The sequence below is a fragment of the Temnothorax americanus genome, unplaced genomic scaffold (genome assembly GCF_048541705.1).
Source record: "Temnothorax americanus isolate GAGA-0224 unplaced genomic scaffold, ASM4854170v1 Scaffold201, whole genome shotgun sequence".
NCBI classification, from domain to species: Eukaryota; Metazoa; Arthropoda; class Insecta; order Hymenoptera; family Formicidae; genus Temnothorax; species Temnothorax americanus.
In genome coordinates this window covers 48,788-69,475 of record NW_027509341.1, presented here as the reverse complement: position 1 = coordinate 69,475, position 20,688 = coordinate 48,788, and the positions used below count along the sequence as shown (strand labels likewise).

At 33.9% G+C, this 20,688-nt stretch overlaps 1 protein-coding gene and 1 long non-coding RNA gene across 3 annotated transcripts; both read left to right on the top strand.

The window, feature by feature from the left end:
- The first annotated feature begins 2,945 nt into the window (after nt 1–2,945).
- On the top strand, nt 2,946–3,975 carry LOC143897582 (uncharacterized). The gene is made up of 3 exons (XM_077406391.1): nt 2,946–3,101; nt 3,178–3,442; nt 3,751–3,975. The coding sequence occupies exons 1-3, from the start codon at nt 3,099–3,101 to the stop codon at nt 3,843–3,845; spliced, it is 363 nt and encodes a 120-aa protein (XP_077262517.1). The 5' UTR covers nt 2,946–3,098; the 3' UTR covers nt 3,846–3,975.
- Nucleotides 3,976–8,713: 4,738 nt separating this feature from the next.
- LOC143897576 (uncharacterized) lies at nt 8,714–11,028 on the top strand. 2 transcript variants are annotated; one of them, XR_013256954.1, is made up of 6 exons: nt 8,716–9,283; nt 9,693–9,998; nt 10,087–10,343; nt 10,452–10,534; nt 10,668–10,751; nt 10,881–11,028. It is a non-coding gene; the product is annotated as an uncharacterized LOC143897576 (long non-coding RNA). The 2 variants fall into 2 exon arrangements; XR_013256955.1 differs by lacking the exons at nt 10,668–10,751; nt 10,881–11,028 and having other exon boundaries at nt 8,714–8,945; nt 9,033–9,283; nt 10,452–10,602.
- The last annotated feature ends 9,660 nt before the right edge of the window (nt 11,029–20,688 follow it).

Sequence of the window (20,688 nt, the reverse complement as noted above, 5' to 3'; positions counted from 1 at the left end):
CCCAGGTTGCCGATGACAAGGTCTCCAGATAGTGCGCTTTATAGTTTTCGGTGTAATACGTTGAATTCGATGTCTACGTGTCCCAGGTTGCCGATGACGAGGTCCACATAGTGCGCTCCGTAGTTTTTGGTGTCTACGAGAATTAATATCTTGAATTCGATGTCCACGTGTCCCAGGTTGCCGATGACGGGATCCAGATAATGCGCTTCATAGATTTCGGTGTCCAGGTGTAATAATACGTTGAATTCGATGTCCACGTGTCCCAGGTTGCCGATGACGAGGTCCACACAGTGCGCTTCGTAGTTTTCGGTGTCCAGGTGTAATAATATGTTGAATGCGATGTCTACGTGTCCCAGGTTGCCGATGACGAGGTCCACATAGTGCGCTCCGTAGTTTTCGGTGTCTACGTGTATTAATACCTCGAATTCGATGTCCACGTGTCCCAGGTTGCCGATGACGAGGTCCACACAGTGCGCTTCGTAGTTTTCGGTGTCCAGGTGTAATAATACGTTGAATGCGATGTCTACGTGTCCCAGGTTGCCGATGACGAGGTCCACACAGTGCGCTCCGTAGTTTTTGGTGTCTACGTGTATTAATATCTTGAATTCGATGTCCACGTGTCTCAGGTTGCCGATGACGAGGTCCACACAGTGCGCTTCGTAGTTTTCGGTGTCCAGGTGTAATCGTACGTTGAATTCGATGTCTAGGTGTCCCAGGTTGCCGATGACAAGATCCACATAGTGCGCTCCGTGATTTTCGGTGTCCACGTGTCCCAGGTTGCCGATGACGAGGTCCAGATATCGCGCTCCGTATTTTTCGGTGTCTAGGTGTAATAATACCTCGAATTTGATGTTCACGTGTCCCAGGTTGCCGATGACGAGATCCAGATAGTGCGCTTCATAGTTTTCGGTATCCAGGTGTAATTGTACGTTGAATTCGATGTCTAGGTGTCCCAGGTTGCCGATGACAAGATCCACATAGTGCGCTCCGTAGTTTTCGGTGTCTACGTGTATTAATATTTTGAATTCGATGTCCACGTATCCCAGGTTGCCGATGACGGGATCCAGATAGTGCGCTTCATAGTTTCCGGTGTCCAGGTATAATCTTACGTTCTATGCGATGTCTACGTGTCCCAGGTTGCCGATGACGAGGTCCACATAGTGCGCTTCGTAGTTTTCGGTGTCCAGGTGTAATAATATGTTGAATTCAATGTTTAGGTGTCCCAGGTTGCCGATGACAAGGTCCACATATTGCGCTCCGTAGTTTTCGGTGTCTACGTGTATTAATACCTTGAAATTGATGTCTAGGTGTCCCAGGTTGCTGATGACGAGGTCCACATAATGCGCTTCATAGTTTTTGGTGTCTAGGTGTATTAATAACTTTAAATCTGAATGGGTGCGTTCAGCCGATACTCCGCTAGCCTAGCAATCGTGAGCAGTTGCTCGTTTGTGCTCGTTTCTTCTCTTTTTAATCCAGTAAGTCAAAAAAGAGGAAACGAGCGAAAACGAGCGACTGCTCACGATTGCTAGGCTAGCAAAGTATCGGCTGAACGCACCCAATGTAGGACACGTAGATATCGAATTCGAGGTATTAATACATGTAGACACCGAAAACTACGAAGCGCACTATGTGGACCTCGTCATCGGCAACTTGGAACACGTGGCCATCAAATTCAAGGTCAAGAGACACGGTAGTGTCTCGCGCCAAGTACACGCGGAGCGAGACCGACCGTGACTCTTTTACGCGACGCGACGGGTTGCGAGTACCCGAGATGTTGAGATCTCGATAACGAGTGAACGGATCAAGTTCTAAGTAGGCTTGATCGATAGCTTGGGGTCCAATTAGGGGGAGGGTTTCTCTCATAATATTCCGCTACGTGCCCTACGAGCGGAGATATTGCGACGCAAAGTCCAAATGCAAAAATTTATTTTTAAGATACGTCGTCTCCGTCAACCGCTTTTCCTTATAACATACATGTAACAAACAGAGAACGTCACTTTCACTTTTTCGACACTGGCGGCTAGCGGCGTTAGTGTTGCAGTGCAGTGCAGTGCAGACAGTGCGTTCGTTTAGAGCGCTATCCTGTCAGTCAGTTCATCATCTGATCAGTTAACCTATCTCGATCGATCGAGAGACACGGTAGTACGCGCGGAGCGAGACCGATCGTGTGACTCTTTATTACGCGTCGCGAGGTAAGGTGCGACAACGCGCGCATACGCGCGTACGCGAAACGGCAGTAACACCGTAATCGTGCCGGCGATATACTGAATTGAATTGCTTCGTGCTTATCTAAAGATTTCGTATCCCTACATTGGGTGCGTTCAGCCGATACTTCGCTAGCCTAGCAATCGTGAGTAGTCGCTCGTTTTCGCTCGTTTCCTCTCCTTTGACCCAATGGATTAAAAGGAGAGGAAACGAGCGACTGCTCACGATTGCTAGGCTAGCGGAGTATCGGCTGAACGCACCCATCTACTATCGCTGCCGGAAAAGAAGGTTCTCTACGCTTGGCAGAAAGCAGAAAGTGACGACTGACACGTTCGATCCCGACTTCGTTGATCGCAGAAGAGCTCAACTCGAGGTACGTTTCCGATTTGCAATTAAAAAATTTTGTGCGATGAATGATATATAAGCTACGGTCAACGTGATACAAATGCTTTGGAGCGTTCTTCCTCTCCTTCTTTCTTCATTGAAAGAAAAAAGAAGAGGAATGCTTCGAAGCATTTGTAGTGTCACGTTGACCGTAGCCATAATATCATATTAATACATTATTTTATTTTTTAGGTCAAGGATTGCCATTTAAAGCTGGTACGTTTGATGGGGCTGTCAGTGTTTGTGCGCTTGTCGTTGTGGTATGCAAGCAATACTTTGCACAATCCTACAAGACGTTTATATCATTTCTTATCAACGTTGTATGCATGTCTGTCAAGAAGCGCAAGAGCAGTGTTACAATTCTATCCAGAGAACGGTGAGAACAAGTTGTTGATATTATATATATCTTGATATATATATGATGGCAAATACTGGCCGTATTGTCCTCGGTTAGAGGCAGGAGCCAACGAAACCACCGTTTTATACTGAGAGAAATCGCGAAAGTACAAATGGTAAGTACTGTCTTTTCAATATATATTTCACATAATTTCACATAATTACAATGTTGCTATTTTTATTTTATTTTAGATGGATATAGATGATAACGATTTCGCCGATTTCGAGCTAGAATTATCATTGGAAGAAAAATCAGCCACCGATATCGCTGCCGGTCCCGTCGCCGCCGGTTCCGTCGTCGCCGCCGGACCTGTCGCCGCCAGTTTTGTCGCCGCTGGACCTGTCGCCGCTGGTTCCGTCGTCGCCGACCATCTTGTCGCCGCCGGACCTGTCGCCGCTGATCCCGTCGTCGCCGATCGTGCCGCTGCTCGTTTCGATGCCGAAGATGATAGACAAGGTAATATTAATATTATGTATATTTAACAGAAAGTAATGACATATTTATGATATATTCCGCCAATAATTTGATTGCGATTACGAAAAGTATTACCCCAGCCAGAGTTTGAACCTGGAACCTCCCGCTATCCGTGCAGGCGTCGCCTCAATTCGACCACTGAGGCATGTGGTAACATTTATCGCAATAACAAACAAACATACCATCTTAATCGAAATTAATAAATATCTTCTTGTTATATATGAAAAATTTAATTCATATTATATGTATTTAATTCATAAAATTTCTTATACAATTTTATTATTTTACAGTTCGAAGACCAAGAGGCAGAGCCGCAAGGATACGACGGCAAGAAGAAAGGTTCATGGCCTTCTTATATAAATTGTCATCATCCAATTACCATTGAGGTAGACGAGGCAGAGGCAGAGGCAGACGTTGAGAGCAACAGGATTTAATCTTTGTCTCTATATAATCTTTATATAATGTCTCTATATATAATGTCTCTAAATAATCTCTATATATAATAATGTCTATATAATGTCTCTATATAATAATCTCTATATATAATAATGTCTCTGTATAATCTATATATATATATATATATATATATATATATATATATATATATGATACACATTAAAAATAATTGAAAAGTAATTAGAGATGAATGCATTCGTATTGTTTTATTATAAAAAATAAAATTGCGTTCAGGTATTTTATGTATATGTATAACCTTATCGTATATAATTATATTGTATAATCAGAACCGCTTGCCACCAGTGTCGAAAAAGTGAAAGTGACGTTTCTGATTATGACGTCATCATATAAGACGTCGGCGTTAGAAGTATATACGTATTCGTATCTTAAAAATAAATTTTCACATTTGGACTTTGCGTCGCAATATCTCCGCTCGTAGGGCACGCAGCGGAATATTATGAGAGAAACCCCCCCCCCCCCTAATTGGACCTCAAGCTATCGATCAAGCCTACTTAGAACTTGATCCGTTCACTCATCGTTATCGAGATCTCAATATCTCGGGTACTCGCAACCCGTCGCGTCGCGTAAAAGAGTCACGGTCTTAATAATTTATTAAAGGATACATTTTTAAATTGGGGTCCGTTATATGGAAAAACATGCCAATTTTGTGCAGGAAATCTAGTATTTAGAAATGAATTAACGTTGACGAAAGAAATAGTTATCATTCATTTAATTTTGTTCTCGTCACAGGATAATAAATTAGTGAAAATACCACAGACATTTAATTTAACTAGCATATCAACAACTAAGATATCGATAGCGAAACAGCAGTATAAAGTAATGAATACTATATTTTATCAGGGTACATTTATTGAAGATGGTCATTATACAAGTATGTGTAGAGAAAAGACATTTTGGATTGAATTTGATGATGGAAAAATTATAGAAAATAAACGATGGCCTACAGGTGCTAAAGGTCTTTATATATTATTTTTGGAAAAAGTTGGTAAGAAATAATTTATACAAGCAACGTAATATACATGCATATTTTACATAAAAGCAATGTCCGGCAATATGTATATATATATATTTACAACTTCAGACACATTTCTTTATAAGATGTAATTTTTTTCTGTTAAGATTAAGATGCGTAACACTACAAAAAGGCGTGATATCCGTACAAAATTACCTTTTTCAAAAAAAAAGGTAAAAAAAGGCGCCAAGTACACGCATAGTAGTACATATGTATTATGTTGATACCTCGAAAAAAACAAAGTGGTAGTAGTATTATACCTCGAAATAACACCCTGTACATACTGTTTATACAATGCGTAATACTACAAAAAGGCGTGATATCCGTACAAAATTACCTTTTTTAAAAAAAGGTAAAAAAATGCGCCAAGTACACGCATAGTAGTATATATGTATTATGTTGTTACCTCGAAAAAAACAAAGTGGTAGTATTATACCTCGAAATAACACCCTGTACATACTGTTTATACAATGCGTAATATTACAAAAAGGCGTGATATCTGTACAAAATTACCTTTTTTAAAAAAAAGGTAAAGAAAGGCGCCAAGTACACGCATAGTAGTGTATATGTTGTTACCTCGAAAAAAAAAAACAGTGGTACTATTATACCTCAAAAAAATCTAAGTAACAAGTGGTAGACGTAATCTTTGTATTTCGAAAAATCTTGAAAAAACCTAAGCAGTAGTATCTTTACCTCGAAAAAACCGAAGTAACAAGTGGTAGACGTAATCTTTGTATGTATTTCGAAAAATTTTGAAAAAACCTAAGCAGTAGTATCTTTACCTCGAAAAAACCGAAGTAACAAGTGGTAGACGTAATCTTTGTATCACGAAAAATCTCGAAAAAACTAAACAGTAGTATTTTTATTTCAAAATATGTTGTTACCTTGAAAAAAAAAAAACAGTGGTAGACGTGGTAGTATTATACCTCAAAAAAATCTAAGTAACAAGTGGTAGACGTAATCTTTGTATCTTGAAAAATCTCGAAAAAATCTAAACAGTAGTATTTTTATTTCCAAAAAATTATTACTCAAGTGATACACATCACAAAATTACGTTACCTTATGAAAAATGAGTCGCGCTTCAAGTGATCTATTATTTTATTACAATTACAAAAAAGAAATGATATCTCTTTTTAAATTACAGCGCCAATTACAAAGAACATACACTGAGAAAAAAAATGTGTCAATCCCAAGAAATATTTAGTCCGATACGTTTAGCTAAACATTTTAGTTAGTTAACTAAACATTAGTTGAATTAATTAATTCTTGATTAAAAAAACGAAATAAATTGTTGAAACAATTAATATTTACTTAACTAACTAAAATGTTTAGTTGAACGTATCGAACTAAATATTTCTTGGAATTAACAATTTTTTTTCTCAGTGTATTTTTCGAGATACAAAGATTACCTCTACCACTTGTTACTTAGGTTTTTTTGAGGTACAATATTACCACTGCTTTTCTTCGATTAGAATAAAAGATTGAATCATGAAGAATTACACAGAGGTAACAGTACAAAATACAAATATTTTATTAAAATATTTAAATCCAACAAGGAAATACAAGGTATTTAAATACAAAGTTTATAAAATTTTCTTAAAGTACAATGTCTCAGGATTATTTTAAGACCATAATCACGCGAGCACCTAATTCTTTGACGATTCTGTAAGGAACTTTAGAGCGCTGCGTGCGCGCTCCATGAGTTAATTAATTGATTTCAACCCTTTGCAGCTAGCACTAAAATCGAATTGTAATATTTTCTTAAAGTACAATGTCTCAGGATTATTTTGGGACCAAAAACACGCGAGCACCTAATTCCTTGACGATGCAGTAACGAATTGAAGAGTGCTGCGCGCGCGCTCCGTGAGTTAATTAATTGATTTCAACCTTTTGCAGCTAGCACTAAATTCGAATTGTAATATTTTCTTAAAGTACAATGTCTTAGGATTATTTTGGGACCAAAAACACGCGAGCACCTAATTCCTTGACGATGCAGTAACGAATTGAAAAGTGCTGCGCGCGCGCTCCATGAGTTAACTAATTGATTTCAACCTTTTGCAGCTAGCACTAAATTTGAATCGTGATATTTTCTTAAAGTACAATGTCTCAGGATTATTTTGGGACCAAAAACACGCGAGCACCTAATTCTTTGACGATTCTGTAACAAACTTTAGAGCGCGGCGTGCACGCTTTGCGGATAAACTAATTAATTTCTTCGCTATGCATCGTCAAAGAATTAGGTGCTCGCGTGATTATGGTCTTAAAATAATCCTGAGATATTGTACTTTAAGAAAATATTACAATTCGAATTTAGTGCTAGCTGTATAGCGTTGAAATTAATTAATTTATCCATGGAGCGCGCGCGCAGCGCTCTAAAGTTCCTTACAGAATCGTCAAAGAATTAGGTGCTCGCGTGATTATGGTCTTAAAATAATCCTGAGACATTGTACTTTAAGAAAATATCACGATTCGAATTTAGTGCTAGCTGCAAAAGGTTGAAATCAATTAATTAACTCATGGAGCGCGCGCGCAGCACTTTTCAATTCGTTACTGCATCGTCAAGGAATTAGGTGCTCGCGTGTTTTTGGTCCCAAAATAATCCTAAGACATTGTACTTTAAGAAAATATTACAATTCGAATTTAGTGCTAGCTGTATAGCGTTGAAATTAATTAATTTATCCATGGAGCGCGCGCGCTGCGCTATATAATTCGTTACAGAATCGTCAAAGAATTAGGTGCTCGCGTGATTATGGTCTTAAAATAATCCTGAGATATTGTACTTTAAGAAAAAATTACAATTCGAATTTAGTGCTAGCTGTATAGCGTTGAAATTAATTAGTTTATCCGCGAAACGCGCGCTGTATTGATTAATTAATTAATTTCAACACTAAGCTGCTAACACTAAATTCGAATCGTGATATTCTTTTAAAGTACAATGTCTGAGAATTATTTTAATACTATAATCATGCGAGCAACTAATTCGTAGACGATCAGATGACGGAACTTAGTGCTCAGCGCCAACGGCTGGTCTAAGTTAATTATTGTAATTGTTTTACTGTTAGCAATGAACTCAGATTTGGGAAATATATGTTTTCGATCATTTTAGTAACGAATATATTCATGCAGCAATCTTTTTAAGTGTTAGTGTCGACCGCGACGGTTCTGTGTTCAATATATAATGGTATATTTAAATAAATGTTATAATCTGTCAACATTTTATCGTTTTTTTATAGCACTTAATTAGCACTTAATTAGCACTAAATTATAGTGTACTTATCTTCTCTGTAGGACCATTTTCTGATATGGGGGGGTCCAGCTTGCCATAAAGCTGGACCCCCCCATTTTTTACGCGATTTCCTGCTAAACGGTTCGAGCACCAAAATTCAGACTAGGGCACTTAATTAGCACCTAAATAGCACTAAATTTTTGACCTAGTGCGAACTTGATTTGCGCTGGTGGGGGGTCCAGCTTAATAGAGGTATGGAGAATCTATTGGTAAAATGGGGGCTAAAAAACTTAATTGCTATTTTCAAAGGTAAGTGTTTATACCATGTGATATACAGGCGTACAACGCGTTGTAACGGTTCGTTTCCTGAGACAAGAGGCGTCATGGATATACTTCTATATTCCCCCTTATCTCAAGAAACGATTTGTCCGCCAGTGCAGTGTACATATATTTTCGCGTGTATTATTTGACACTCGGCTGAAAATTTATACCAACTAACCTTAACTCGATATTTTAATGTTATTGGGTAGTTTTAACGTATTAGAGAGAGGGAAGAGGAGGGAGGGAGAGAGAGAGAAAGAGAGAATATATAACAATGCGTAACAATGGGTGCGTTCAGCCGATACTCCGCTAGCCTAGCAATCGTGAGCAGTCGCTCGTTTCTTCTCCTTTTAATCCATTGGGTCAAAGGATAGGAATTGAGCGAAAACGAGCGAAACGAATAATGTTACGTGTCGCAATCTTTCAATATTCCTATGTCATCAATAAACGTCAGACTTTTTTATTACACTGAAATGTATTATAACTATAATTAATGTCATTTTTTTTTAAATTTAATTGTCTATATATTATTATAGAAAATGACATAACTTTGGAAAATATAACTGACATTACGAATGATCATCTCAAAGAACTAAAAGTGTCCATAGGACACCGAATAATTTTTAAAAATAAAATACAACTTTATAAAGAAAACAAAGAGGCAGAAAAAAAGATAGCAGAAAAAAAGATAGCAGAAGAAAAGATAACAGAAGAAAAGATAGTAGAAGAAAAAGACTTACAGGTTATAAATAAGGACGTATTACAAAATATTCTAAACATGGATGTGGTAGGTTAATACATTTATTATATTACGTACATCTGTATGTTAATATATTTTTTTGGTACTAGATTTATCATATTATAATACGATTTTTACAGAATATAAAATATTTGATATTGTAACTAAATATGAAACAATTTTTTTATTAATACAAATTACTTAATAGAAAAAAATTTTTAATACTCTTGTAAAAATAATTTTAATGATTTGTGTTATTATGAAAAGAATATATATAAAAATATGTTAAATCATTACACGTTTAAAAAATATATTTTGTGAAAAATGTAAATATTTTCAATACTCTTAATTTTGTAAATAATAAAAATGTGCCTTTATCATTTATTTATTTTCATAAACTACATTAACTTTTTATATCTTCTTTATAATATATTTTACATCAATATTTTCTTTATAGATATTTCAAGATGTGCATCAATCAGACAATACAAAATCAAGCGACACTGAAAATCCGAAAGCTACTACTAGCAATGAGACTAACGAAGATAACGAAAACCTTATATTGATAGATACAATAAATGTTCTAAGCAACGTGGAATGTTCTCATTTCCTAAATTTTGACTTAAAAAATCTTTTGATTTCATCACCATATGGAAACAGTATTTTAAAATACTACTAAAAAATAACTTATTAACTTTTTCACTAAGAGCGCAAAATTAGTAAATATTATAGTAAGACATCTGTATACTTATATTATAAAACAGTACGTATTTATTACAGTATGCTTGTATATAAAAGAATTACTTATATATATAATTATATATATTTTTTAAATCTATTATGTTTTTCAGCCGCTTGACACATTCACAATTTCAGTTAATTACTTCAAAAATTTTAAGTCTTTTTCCTAACGAGTGTGGTAGTACTTATTATATACCAGCTGTACCTAAAAACCTGTCGCCAACAGGAAGACCTGTGATGGCCAGAGAAAAGTTGGTTGACAAATGCAGAAACATGTTATATACAAGTGACGATATACAATATGTACGAAAAAGAAAATGTCAAAGCGAAAATTCAGATGAAGTAGAAGAAATAATATTGGATCAAGGTAAACTAAAAATTCAAGAAATAAAAAAAAATATTTATATAGATATAACATTTATTATAAACAATGATAAGGATATTTTTCAAATAAATAAAATATAAATATTTTCAGATATAAAATCAGATGTCTCATGGTTAAAATACAATATAGAACCTTGGGACGAAGTCATAGAAAAATGGAGAAGAACTTTTGAAGTAAGAAAAAATTCAAAAACAACTAATTTTAATGCGTTTCTTAAGGAGTGGGCTCCTTTAAAACATAAAGATAATGATCTACTGTTTCCTGATAAAAATTTAAAACTATACAAAGGTTGGAATTCTTTTATAGACAAAATTTTAAATACAAACAAAAGGACAGATACAAATATACAAAATTTAATACATAACAGACAGAGTGGAACTATTTCTGAAGGTATGTATATAAAAAATAATACAAAACATATAGTTATCTTTTTAAGCTGTTTTTTAATCAATATTTTAATCTAGTATCTATTGTTAATAAATTAGATTAAAAAATATTTTATATATTTTTTACTTTTAGATGGTCGTTTTATCAATGATATTCATTTACTGGCTAATATAGTTCCACCTAAGGGAAGAATTTTAATTGAAACAGATTCTGGTCGTAAACAGTGGAAGTTTTCAACAATAAAAAGTATCGAGGCAATTATTGTACACTGTAAGGTAAAGTTTTGTTACATATATATATTAATATTTTATATTTTTTTTAACAATTCTCATGCCATAACGTTTACGATTAAACAATTTATCTGTTTCAACAATTTAATCACTGAGTATTAAAAAGTTCGTGTACATTAGTTTTCATTCTTGTATAATACAAATTTTTTTTATTATATAATTTTCTTTGTTACCCCGTTACACAAATAATACCTGTAACATTACGAACAAGTGTACACATTAACTTTTATTTGATTGAAATGATTACCACAATCCTATTTGGTCAACTTATTGTTGGTTAAAATATAATTGAATGGCTGTATAAAATTTACTGTAAAGAGTCGTATTCTGCTAATTTAAAATATTTAATACATACAAACTTTTAAGTAATTTAAAAAGTATTTTGCACTTATAGAATATTCTTATTTCGCACTCTCTTCTACTGTTACAGAGTTAAATTTCTATATATTTCACGGTCTACAACAAACTTAATAATAATAATAGATCAATCAAATATATTTTTGTATTTATTTTAAAGAAAGTTAACATATTTGTGACTATGTAGAAAAAAGTTAAATTCTTAAGGAAAAGATGTTGATGGCTTATTATTATAAATATATGTCATACTCAATTTAATTAAATTTATTAATCTATTTTTATTTTTTAGTCACCACAAATGATATTGGACGTGTAGTGGAGATGCAAAAACAAAAATCTCTTAACAGAAAACAATCCTACTCAATTCAACCGTACATACTCACCGAAGGGCCGTCTCTGTACGAGATAAGAACAATTTCTATCATTATAGATTGTACTATTAAGTATCAATTTGAAAGTGTAATGAAAGCGTTTGATACAATATTTAAACTATTCCACACCTCTTATATGTGTTACCCCGTACAAGCAGAACATTTGTATTTGCTTATACAAAGAGCAGTTTATAAAATTCAAACTGAATTTGATAAATCAATTCCTTACATACAAGATATTTTAAAAATATGTGAAGAATAGTTTAAGTATTGTATTAAAAAATGGACTGTTATTTTTGTGGAAAAAAATTTCATGCATTACACAAATTTGTTTTTCACTTAGATTATATGCATAATGTTGAAGATAATTACGTTTGTCCAGTAACAGATTGTAAAAGATCCTTTCACAAAAGATATGTCTATAGACAACATATTAAAACTAAACATAACTTACAATTAGTAAGTCCTCACAAACATAGTAACTTAGTGCAGAGATCTAAGAAACATAGTAACGTGATTTCTCAGAAATATAGTGACTTGTCTCAAACAAATAGAGACACTGAAAGATTAACACCTTCTATTTCTTTTTTTAATAATGATACTGTTTCTACTGATAAAACTGAAAATATACATGAAGAGACTTTTGACATACAATCTAAATTTGAAGAATTTACTAATATCTTAAATAAATCTGTAGTAGAGCTTATTAGCAGTATTCATTCCAATATGTTATTAAATAGATCGATAGTTCAAGAAATAATACAAAATTTAATAAAATTTTTTTCTTCGGGTTCTATTAGTATTATAATAAATTGTATTGACCACGCATTAAAAGATACAGATACTTACGCTATTAAATCAAAAATAAAAACAATGATAGAAATGTTATTAACGTCTTTCAATCAGTTTGGAACAGACTACAAACGATTCAAATATTTTTAAACCCATGAAAACTTTATTCAACCAGTTGAACATATTATTGGAATTAGTACCGATGAATGTAGAAAAAATAATGAAGTTTCTGTAATATTAAAAAATCGCACGGCTGTTCATATTCCTATAAAGAATACATTACAAAGTTTTTTAGAAATTCCCGATGTATTTGATTCAATAATGCAATATCAGAATAACATTTTACCTAATGATCCGTTAACAAATATCCTTCAAGGTGAAATATGGAAAGAAATTGTTTCTAAATACTTCAATAAAATAGTAATCCCTTTAATATTGTATTTTGATGATTTTGAGACGTGCAATCCACTTGGAAGTCACGCAGGCATATATAAATTAGGTGCAATATATTTTACAATTGCTTCTGTGCCTCCAAAATATGCCAGTCGAATAGAAAATATTTTTCTTGCAATGTTGTTTAGTATAGATCGTACAGAATTTGGAAATAGATCAGTTTTTAACAATTTAATTACAGAACTAAAAGATTTAGAAACTAACGGATTATCTATTGAATTAAATGGCACAACATTAAAAGTTTTTTTTGTAGTAATACTTATTATTGGAGATAATCTAGGAATTCATTCCATTTTTGGTTACTTACCCTGAAAGTTTTTCAGCAAATTACTGTTGCCGATTCTGTACTGAAAACAAAGAAAGTATTAAGAAACAAATTCATTTACAAGTAGGCTCTATCAGACAACAACTAGATTATATAGATCATATGCAAAATAATAAGTTTGGAATAAAAGAGGAATGTATATGGAATGACCTTGATCATTTTCATGTTTATGTAAATATAAGTTGCGATATTATGCACGATTTATTTGAAGGTGTTTATCGCTATGACATGGCTTTAATTATACATTATTTTATACAACAAAAATATTTTTCATTAACAACGTTAAACTCTCGAATTAAATATTTTTCTTATAATAACTATGAACAAAATAAACCACCTTTAGTAAGTAAAGAACATTTAGTAAATGGCTGTATTATCTTTTCGGCATCAGAAATGCTATGTCTAGTGAGAAACTTCAATCTAATAATTGGTGATCTAATTCCAAAAGAGGATAAAGTTTTGCAATTTTATTTAGTTGTTAAAGAAATAAATGATATAGTTACGTTGACACAGATATCGAGTAATGAATTACAATATTTAAAATATTTAATAAGTGAACACCATGACATGTATCTTTTCTTATTTAATTCATCTCTTAAACCTAAACATCACTTTTTGTTACATTATCCAAACATAATAAAACAAATTGGACCACTCATGCATTTATCTTGCATGCGTTTTGAAGCAAAACATCAAGAGCTCAAAAAGAATGCAACTAATGTACGAAGTAGAAGAAATTTGCCATTAACATTAGCTAAAAAAAAATCAATTAAACTTTCTTCATAGATGTATGTCAAAAGTAGGTTTATCCGACAAAATAGAGATTGGAAAAATACTAAATATTAATGCAAGGTGCTCAATACCCGGTTTGTCTTGTAATTTAGATAACTATTATGAAATATCTTGGTTTAAAAAAAAAAAACGGTATAAGATTCAATAAATACAATGTAATATTTTTCGATAATAAAGAAAATGTTCCTGTATTTTTTAAAATTATTAACATTTTTTGTAATCAAGAAAATAATATTCAATGCATATTTTTATGTCAGGAAATGATAACTGTTCAGTATATTTCGCACTGTAAAGCTTATGTTGTAGATGCCTTATATAAACATACTTTCTTTTCTTTATCTGAAATAGAGACTTGTCTTTTATTAAATGTTCATATATTACAAGATGGTAAAATATATATAAATATAACAGAAAAATAATTTTTTTATTTTCAATAATTTTATTCCACAAAATAACAATGTCAGTATTGTTTGTCATTATATTTTCCGCTTAACATAAAATATTGTTTGAAAATAACGAAGCGCTTCTTACATAATAACTTTTTAAATCAATTATTATTTAACAAAAAGTAGTAGAAAGAGCGATAATAAAAAAAGGGAACAGTTCGTCTCCTATCTCGTAGTAGTTTATTCTTCATTAATATACAAGCGTTCGGCGTAGTATTTAAGTATGTATACGTGCTTCAGAATGTTTTAAAGATCTTTTCTGCGCACTAGCGGAGAACGTTTAGATTTAAGGATAAAAGATACGTAAAATTACGTTCAAGATGTCCGTCTTGATACTTGTTAAATTTTTTTTGTAAGCGAGAAACAATATTTTACTTTTATTAAGAAAATATATAGATACTTTCCTCTATATATACTTGTTCCAAATACTTACGTTCGTTCTGTGCGTTACGTTTTCTATCTAAGATAAAAAGCAATGTTTTCGTAGATGTCGTACCACCAAAAACGTGTCATGTAGGTATACGACGTATTTGTTTCATTATAATACCATACGACCATTTATTTGTTCTACGCGCTTATATATTTCGGCTTATGTAACATGCACAGTATGTTTTTGCAAATTTATAATAAAGTTTTTAAATTTATCTCAGTATGTTTGTGAATATGATAATACCCTTATACAGAAATATATAATATCGTCAAATTAAAAAACTTTATATAAAACTGATATTTATTATTCAAGATTAAGAACAAAGCAAAATTATAACTTGAGATGTTAATTTTTTAGTAGAATAATAAATTATTAAGGTAAGCTTAATGTACATTCTCATATTCTTAAATTAAAAAGTACATTCTGTAAAATGAAACATTTGTATCAAATTCAGACTTATTTACGATTACAAAACAAAGAAAAATTAAAATTTGAGATACTAATCTTTTATTTCAGTTGAAATGTACATTTTTGTATGTATTGTTCAGCCATTCTTTTTAATAGACAATTATTGCTTTTTATGTATTGAGTATCAAGAAAAATGGTTAAATAATATATGCAAAAACGTACGTTTCAACTAAAATAAAAGATTAGTAATTCAAATTTTAAATTTTCTTTGTTTTGTAATCGTAAATAGGTCTGAATTTGCTAGAGAGCTTTTTAATTTAAGAAAATAAGAATGCGTTAAGCATATCTTATTCTTATATTGTTGACATAAGTAATATAGTGCGTTGATTTAAGATTTAATAGTGTTAAATGTAATATTAAATTATATCAAAATAACACTTTAATCTTCTAAATACAACTTTTTTTATTGTTGAAGGCAGATGTTTTTCTTATTAAGCTAATTATATTGTATTCTTCATGTGACAATTATATTATTGAAATAAGATTGTAATATTGTTGAAATTTAATATTATTAAATTCTTAGAAGAAGACTACATATTCTTGCGTATATACGAAACAATGATCGCGTTGATTTAAGTATATAAGTTTTGGTTTAAGACTTCTTTTTTTTCTAGCACGTAGCGAAACGCCTACCTTAATTCAGCAATTTTCTTCCCAACAAAATAATCAAATTTATTTAAAACTCTGTGATAAGTAATTCTTCTTCTGATCTTTATTTGGTTTATAAATATTTTTCATCCAATAAATATAAAAATCTGCAATATATTTACTTTTAATTTTTATGAACTATATGTGTGTGTGTGTGTGTGTTTGTGTGTGTTTGCGTGTAACTTTGCTGAAAACACCCGATTAAGACCAATTAATTAAACAAACAATTAATGAGAGACCTGGAGAAATGAAACGCTCTAACTACCCAGTCTTTCGGCATTTTTGTAAAAGATACTGATGTGCGCATGCGCAGATTGTTGTTTATTTCGGACATCAATCTTTCAATGTTAAAATCAAGTATAGGACCAGTTATTTAGCATTTGAATACCGATTCAATCAATTTTAATCGGACATTTTTCACAAGGGGATTGCATTGCACGTTCTTACCTTCGCACGCTCTGTATTTCGTCTCATCTAATTTTAGGCATTCTTTTCTTCCTGTTATTTTTCTATTACTCTCTAAGCCTGTTCTTGTACTGACCAGTAATGTTTCTTCTAAAAAAAACTGCTGTCAATATATTACAGGCACATTGACGTGAAGTGCTAGAACTATTTAGTATTTTAATTAAAGTAATTTAATTCGACTTGACTGGCAATATATATAACGTCTTTCCGATATGAACATTGAAAAACTGTGAGCCAACTTGGTTTGTCGGATTCACACAGCACTTTTTTCAGATCAATATCGAGACATTATTAATTTTGACCATGGTTTTGGTCAGTTGATGTAATATCTAAATAATTTCTAATTAATTTCTAATTTAAAGTGCTGTGTGAATCCGACAAACCAAGTTGGCTCACAGTTTTTCAATGTTCATATCGGAAAGACGTTATATATATTGCCAGTCAGGTCGATTTAAATTACTTTAATTGTTATTCTATATACTGGCGAAAGAAATTTATTATTCTGTTTATTATACACCGTCGACCTAGTAATCGGTGCTCCATCTTACAGTTTGTTATGGCGATAAATATTACCACAGGCCCAGAGGTCGAATTGGCACGACACCCGCACGGTATACGGGAGGTTCCAGGTTCAAACCCTGGCTGGGGTAATATTTTTCGCAATAAAATTAAAAACTATTTAATTTAGAAATTACATCAACTGACCAAAACCATGGTCAAAATTAATAATGTCTCGATATTGATCTGAAAAAAGTGCTGTGTGAATCCGACAAACCAAGTTGGCTCACAGTTTTTCAATGTTCATATCGGAAAAACGTTATATATATTGCCAGTCAGGTCGATTTAAATTACTTTAATTGTTATTCTATATACTGGCGAAAGAAATTTATTATTCTATTTAGTATTTTATTGTATGATTTATCATCTATCTATTGGTCTCTACCAATATATGTACCTAAAATAAAAATAATTTTCATTATGACATTTTTTAAATATATAATGAAGGGCAAGTAAGTGTCATACAAAAAATTTGCTCACCCTTGGACAATTATCGATAGAAATTTATCTTGGTACAATATCTTGGCTGTGGTACTTTTTGTTAATTTTTCTATCATGACTGTAAATAAATTATAGTATACATAAAAAATTATAAAAATTAGTACTTATTTATTTAACCTTTTTATATCCATTTTTTGTAGCACATTTAATACGTTCAGTTTGAGGTGTTCAACAATAAATATAATAAATAAATAAAAGTAGGTATGTTTTCATAATACGTTTTTAAATACAGAAGTCAGATGGTTCCAGAATCAAATAAAAAAATTTACAATTAAGAAAAACAAGACCGCTTTAGATAAACAATCAAATTAAATAAAGCTGCCAGAAACGGTCTAGGCTGGATATTTTTCGCTTAATATTAATTCTCCGCGAGAAATTTTTAAGTACATTCTTTATCGCCTCATGCCACTACGCGCCGTTACTTTCGGACTTGAAATGCAGTCAGAAATGAAGCGAGAATAGAAGAGAGAAATGAAGAGAGAATGACTTAATATTTTCTAATAGAAAAAGAGCTTCGGCACTATAAAAGATTGAAATAAAAATGTTCTCATCTTTTCTTAGAAAAATTTTTAGAACTGTTTTAGTATGTAAATTGTTAAAAAATTTTGATTTTAATAGAAAAAAAACTGGGGAGATTTAAAAATCACTAACCTCATCATAATCTGGTAATACAAAATAACAGATACTCAGTTTTGCCTTTATCCTGTTTTATGCCCTCTTTTCAATATATAATTTTATAATCATCTAAACCAAGCGTTAAGGAGTGAAGGTAGAGATACATATAGAAAAGGACTCACTGTTTTCGGACCTTGCGTTAAATTTTCTCTCGTGACTGCCACTCCCAGTTTCTCGTCTCCTTTTCTCGTGCTGTTTACCCCCTTTTCTCAAATAAGGCAATTACGCAGTCTAATATTATGTGTCTGTTTATATAATATTTATATATTTTTTTCTCTTACCATTGTACTCTTTATTTTTCTCTATTACAGAAAATTACAAATTTTCATTCATGTTTCTTACTTTTTGCAATTCAGATTTCTTTGCTTGCAATTTTTCTTTCAGTTCACGATTGGTGTCTTTTAATCTTTTATTTTCAGCCTCTAATTATTTATTTTTTTTACCATACAAAATTCAGCTTGTATTTTTTTCAATTCCTCATAATTTACTTTACATTCTGCAACTGAGTGAACAATAGCAATCTGTTCTATCTACAAATAACTAAATACTGAATAAACTATATAGTACGTTTATATTCCGGAATCATAAATACGAATCAAATACTCTTTTTTTTAATCTAATACATTGTGACGATACGCGTATTCGTCACTAGCGCCACGGCCCCGACGGCCACCTAACGCCTATTCAACGTGCACTCCTGGGCCCGAGCGGTGGGACAGCCCGAGCGGTGGGGCAGACCAAGCGGTGGGGCAGCCCCCACCGCCCTCAATCGGGGTATAAATAGGGGATTCGAGCCGACTCAAACCACCACTCACCAATCCTGTCCGACTCCTGTTCCCGACACGACCACGCTCCGAGACCGCTTCACCACGTTGGGCGCTCCCAACGACTTCCTCCGTACAGAGAACGGGTGCTCCCGTTCTCACCTGGGCGCTCCCAGGGTACGGGCCTTCCCAGCTGGGTGCTCTCGGCTGGTATTACCTGCCCTCTCCTGCCTCTGGATTGGGTGCTCCCGACCCTTTCCGCCGTACGGAAGCGCTCCCGTCTTCAAGCCGGGCGCTCCCGGTGTACGGGCCGCTCAGTTGGGTGCTCCCGACTGAGCTCCTGACCAACCTACCTGCCCGCGAATCCGCAAGGCAACCGTGCTTCCGCGCCGACACGCGAATCCGTAAGGCAGCCGTGCCTCCGTACTCGTCTGCGAATCCGTCTCTGTCCGACCGCGTCTCAACCCGGCACACGTACACTGCGGCTCAGCGGAGCAAACACACACACACACCGACACTCACGCCCTTCCATCAAACTGTATTGTAAATAGTGAGAATAAATAGCTTTGTGTAAAACCAACCAGTGTCTCCACGTTTTCCTCACCCTGGCCTGGCGAGCGAATTCCGAGCGAGAAAACGCGAACGTTACAACATGAACATGCAAATATAAGAGCCTAAATATAAAAAAAGCAAATCACATTTAATTTTCTGAATATTTAAATATATTAATTGTTATTAATTCAATGCTTATAAAAAAAGAAAATTTGTGTTGGTAGTATGCAAACCTACCTATGTATCGTATATACTCTATGGTCACGCTCCGACCTTCTACGCGCGGCTCACACGCATGTAACGTCCGACAAGCAAGACTGAATATATACAGTACTAAATAGTAAAGTACCTCAGCGTGTTATTTAAGAATACTCGATACCTTCGTCATCCATCCCGACTCACACTCCAACAGGTTATGGGCCCAGGCGCGGCATAGGACGTGAGTGAAATAAAGTGAAAGGAGACAAGGCAAGATATAGGTTAGGATAGCACGAGGCGGACGTTTGACGATGGCACATACGGCCACCAGGATCGAGCTCCTCACGAAGGAGAACTACGATACGTGGCGATTGCAAGTAGAAGCCCTACTAACGAAGCACGATACGTGGGAGTACGTCAGCGGAGAGAAGCCACGTCCACAGGTAACGGAAGGAGAGGCGGCCTTGAGAGCGTGGAAAGGCGACGACAAAAAGGCCAAGTCGGACCTTATCTTGTCCATAAGCCCTCCGGAACTTTCGAACGTAAAGCACTGCGAGACGTCGCGAGATATATGGCTCAAGCTGGAGTCGATATATGCGTCAAAGGGCCCTGCCAGAAAGGCGACGCTGTTTAAGCAACTAGGGCGCCAGAAGATGCAAGAAGGCGACGATGTCCGCGAGCACGTGGCAAGATTCTTCGAGGCAGTCGACAAACTAGCCGCTATGGATTTTGAGATTCACGAAGAACTGCAAGGCTTCTTACTTCTGAACAGTCTGCCAGATAGCTTCGAGAACTTCCGTTGCGCGATCGAATCCAGAGACGAACTGCCCAGGATAGACGTCCTGAAGGTCAAAA

What these genes read in the sequence shown, in the direction of transcription:
- LOC143897582 (XM_077406391.1), top strand. An exon ending in TGCCGAAGATGATAGACAAG is followed by an intron (nt 3,443 to 3,750) that starts GTAATATTAATA and finishes ATTATTTTACAG; the next exon opens with TTCGAAGACCAAGAGGCAGA.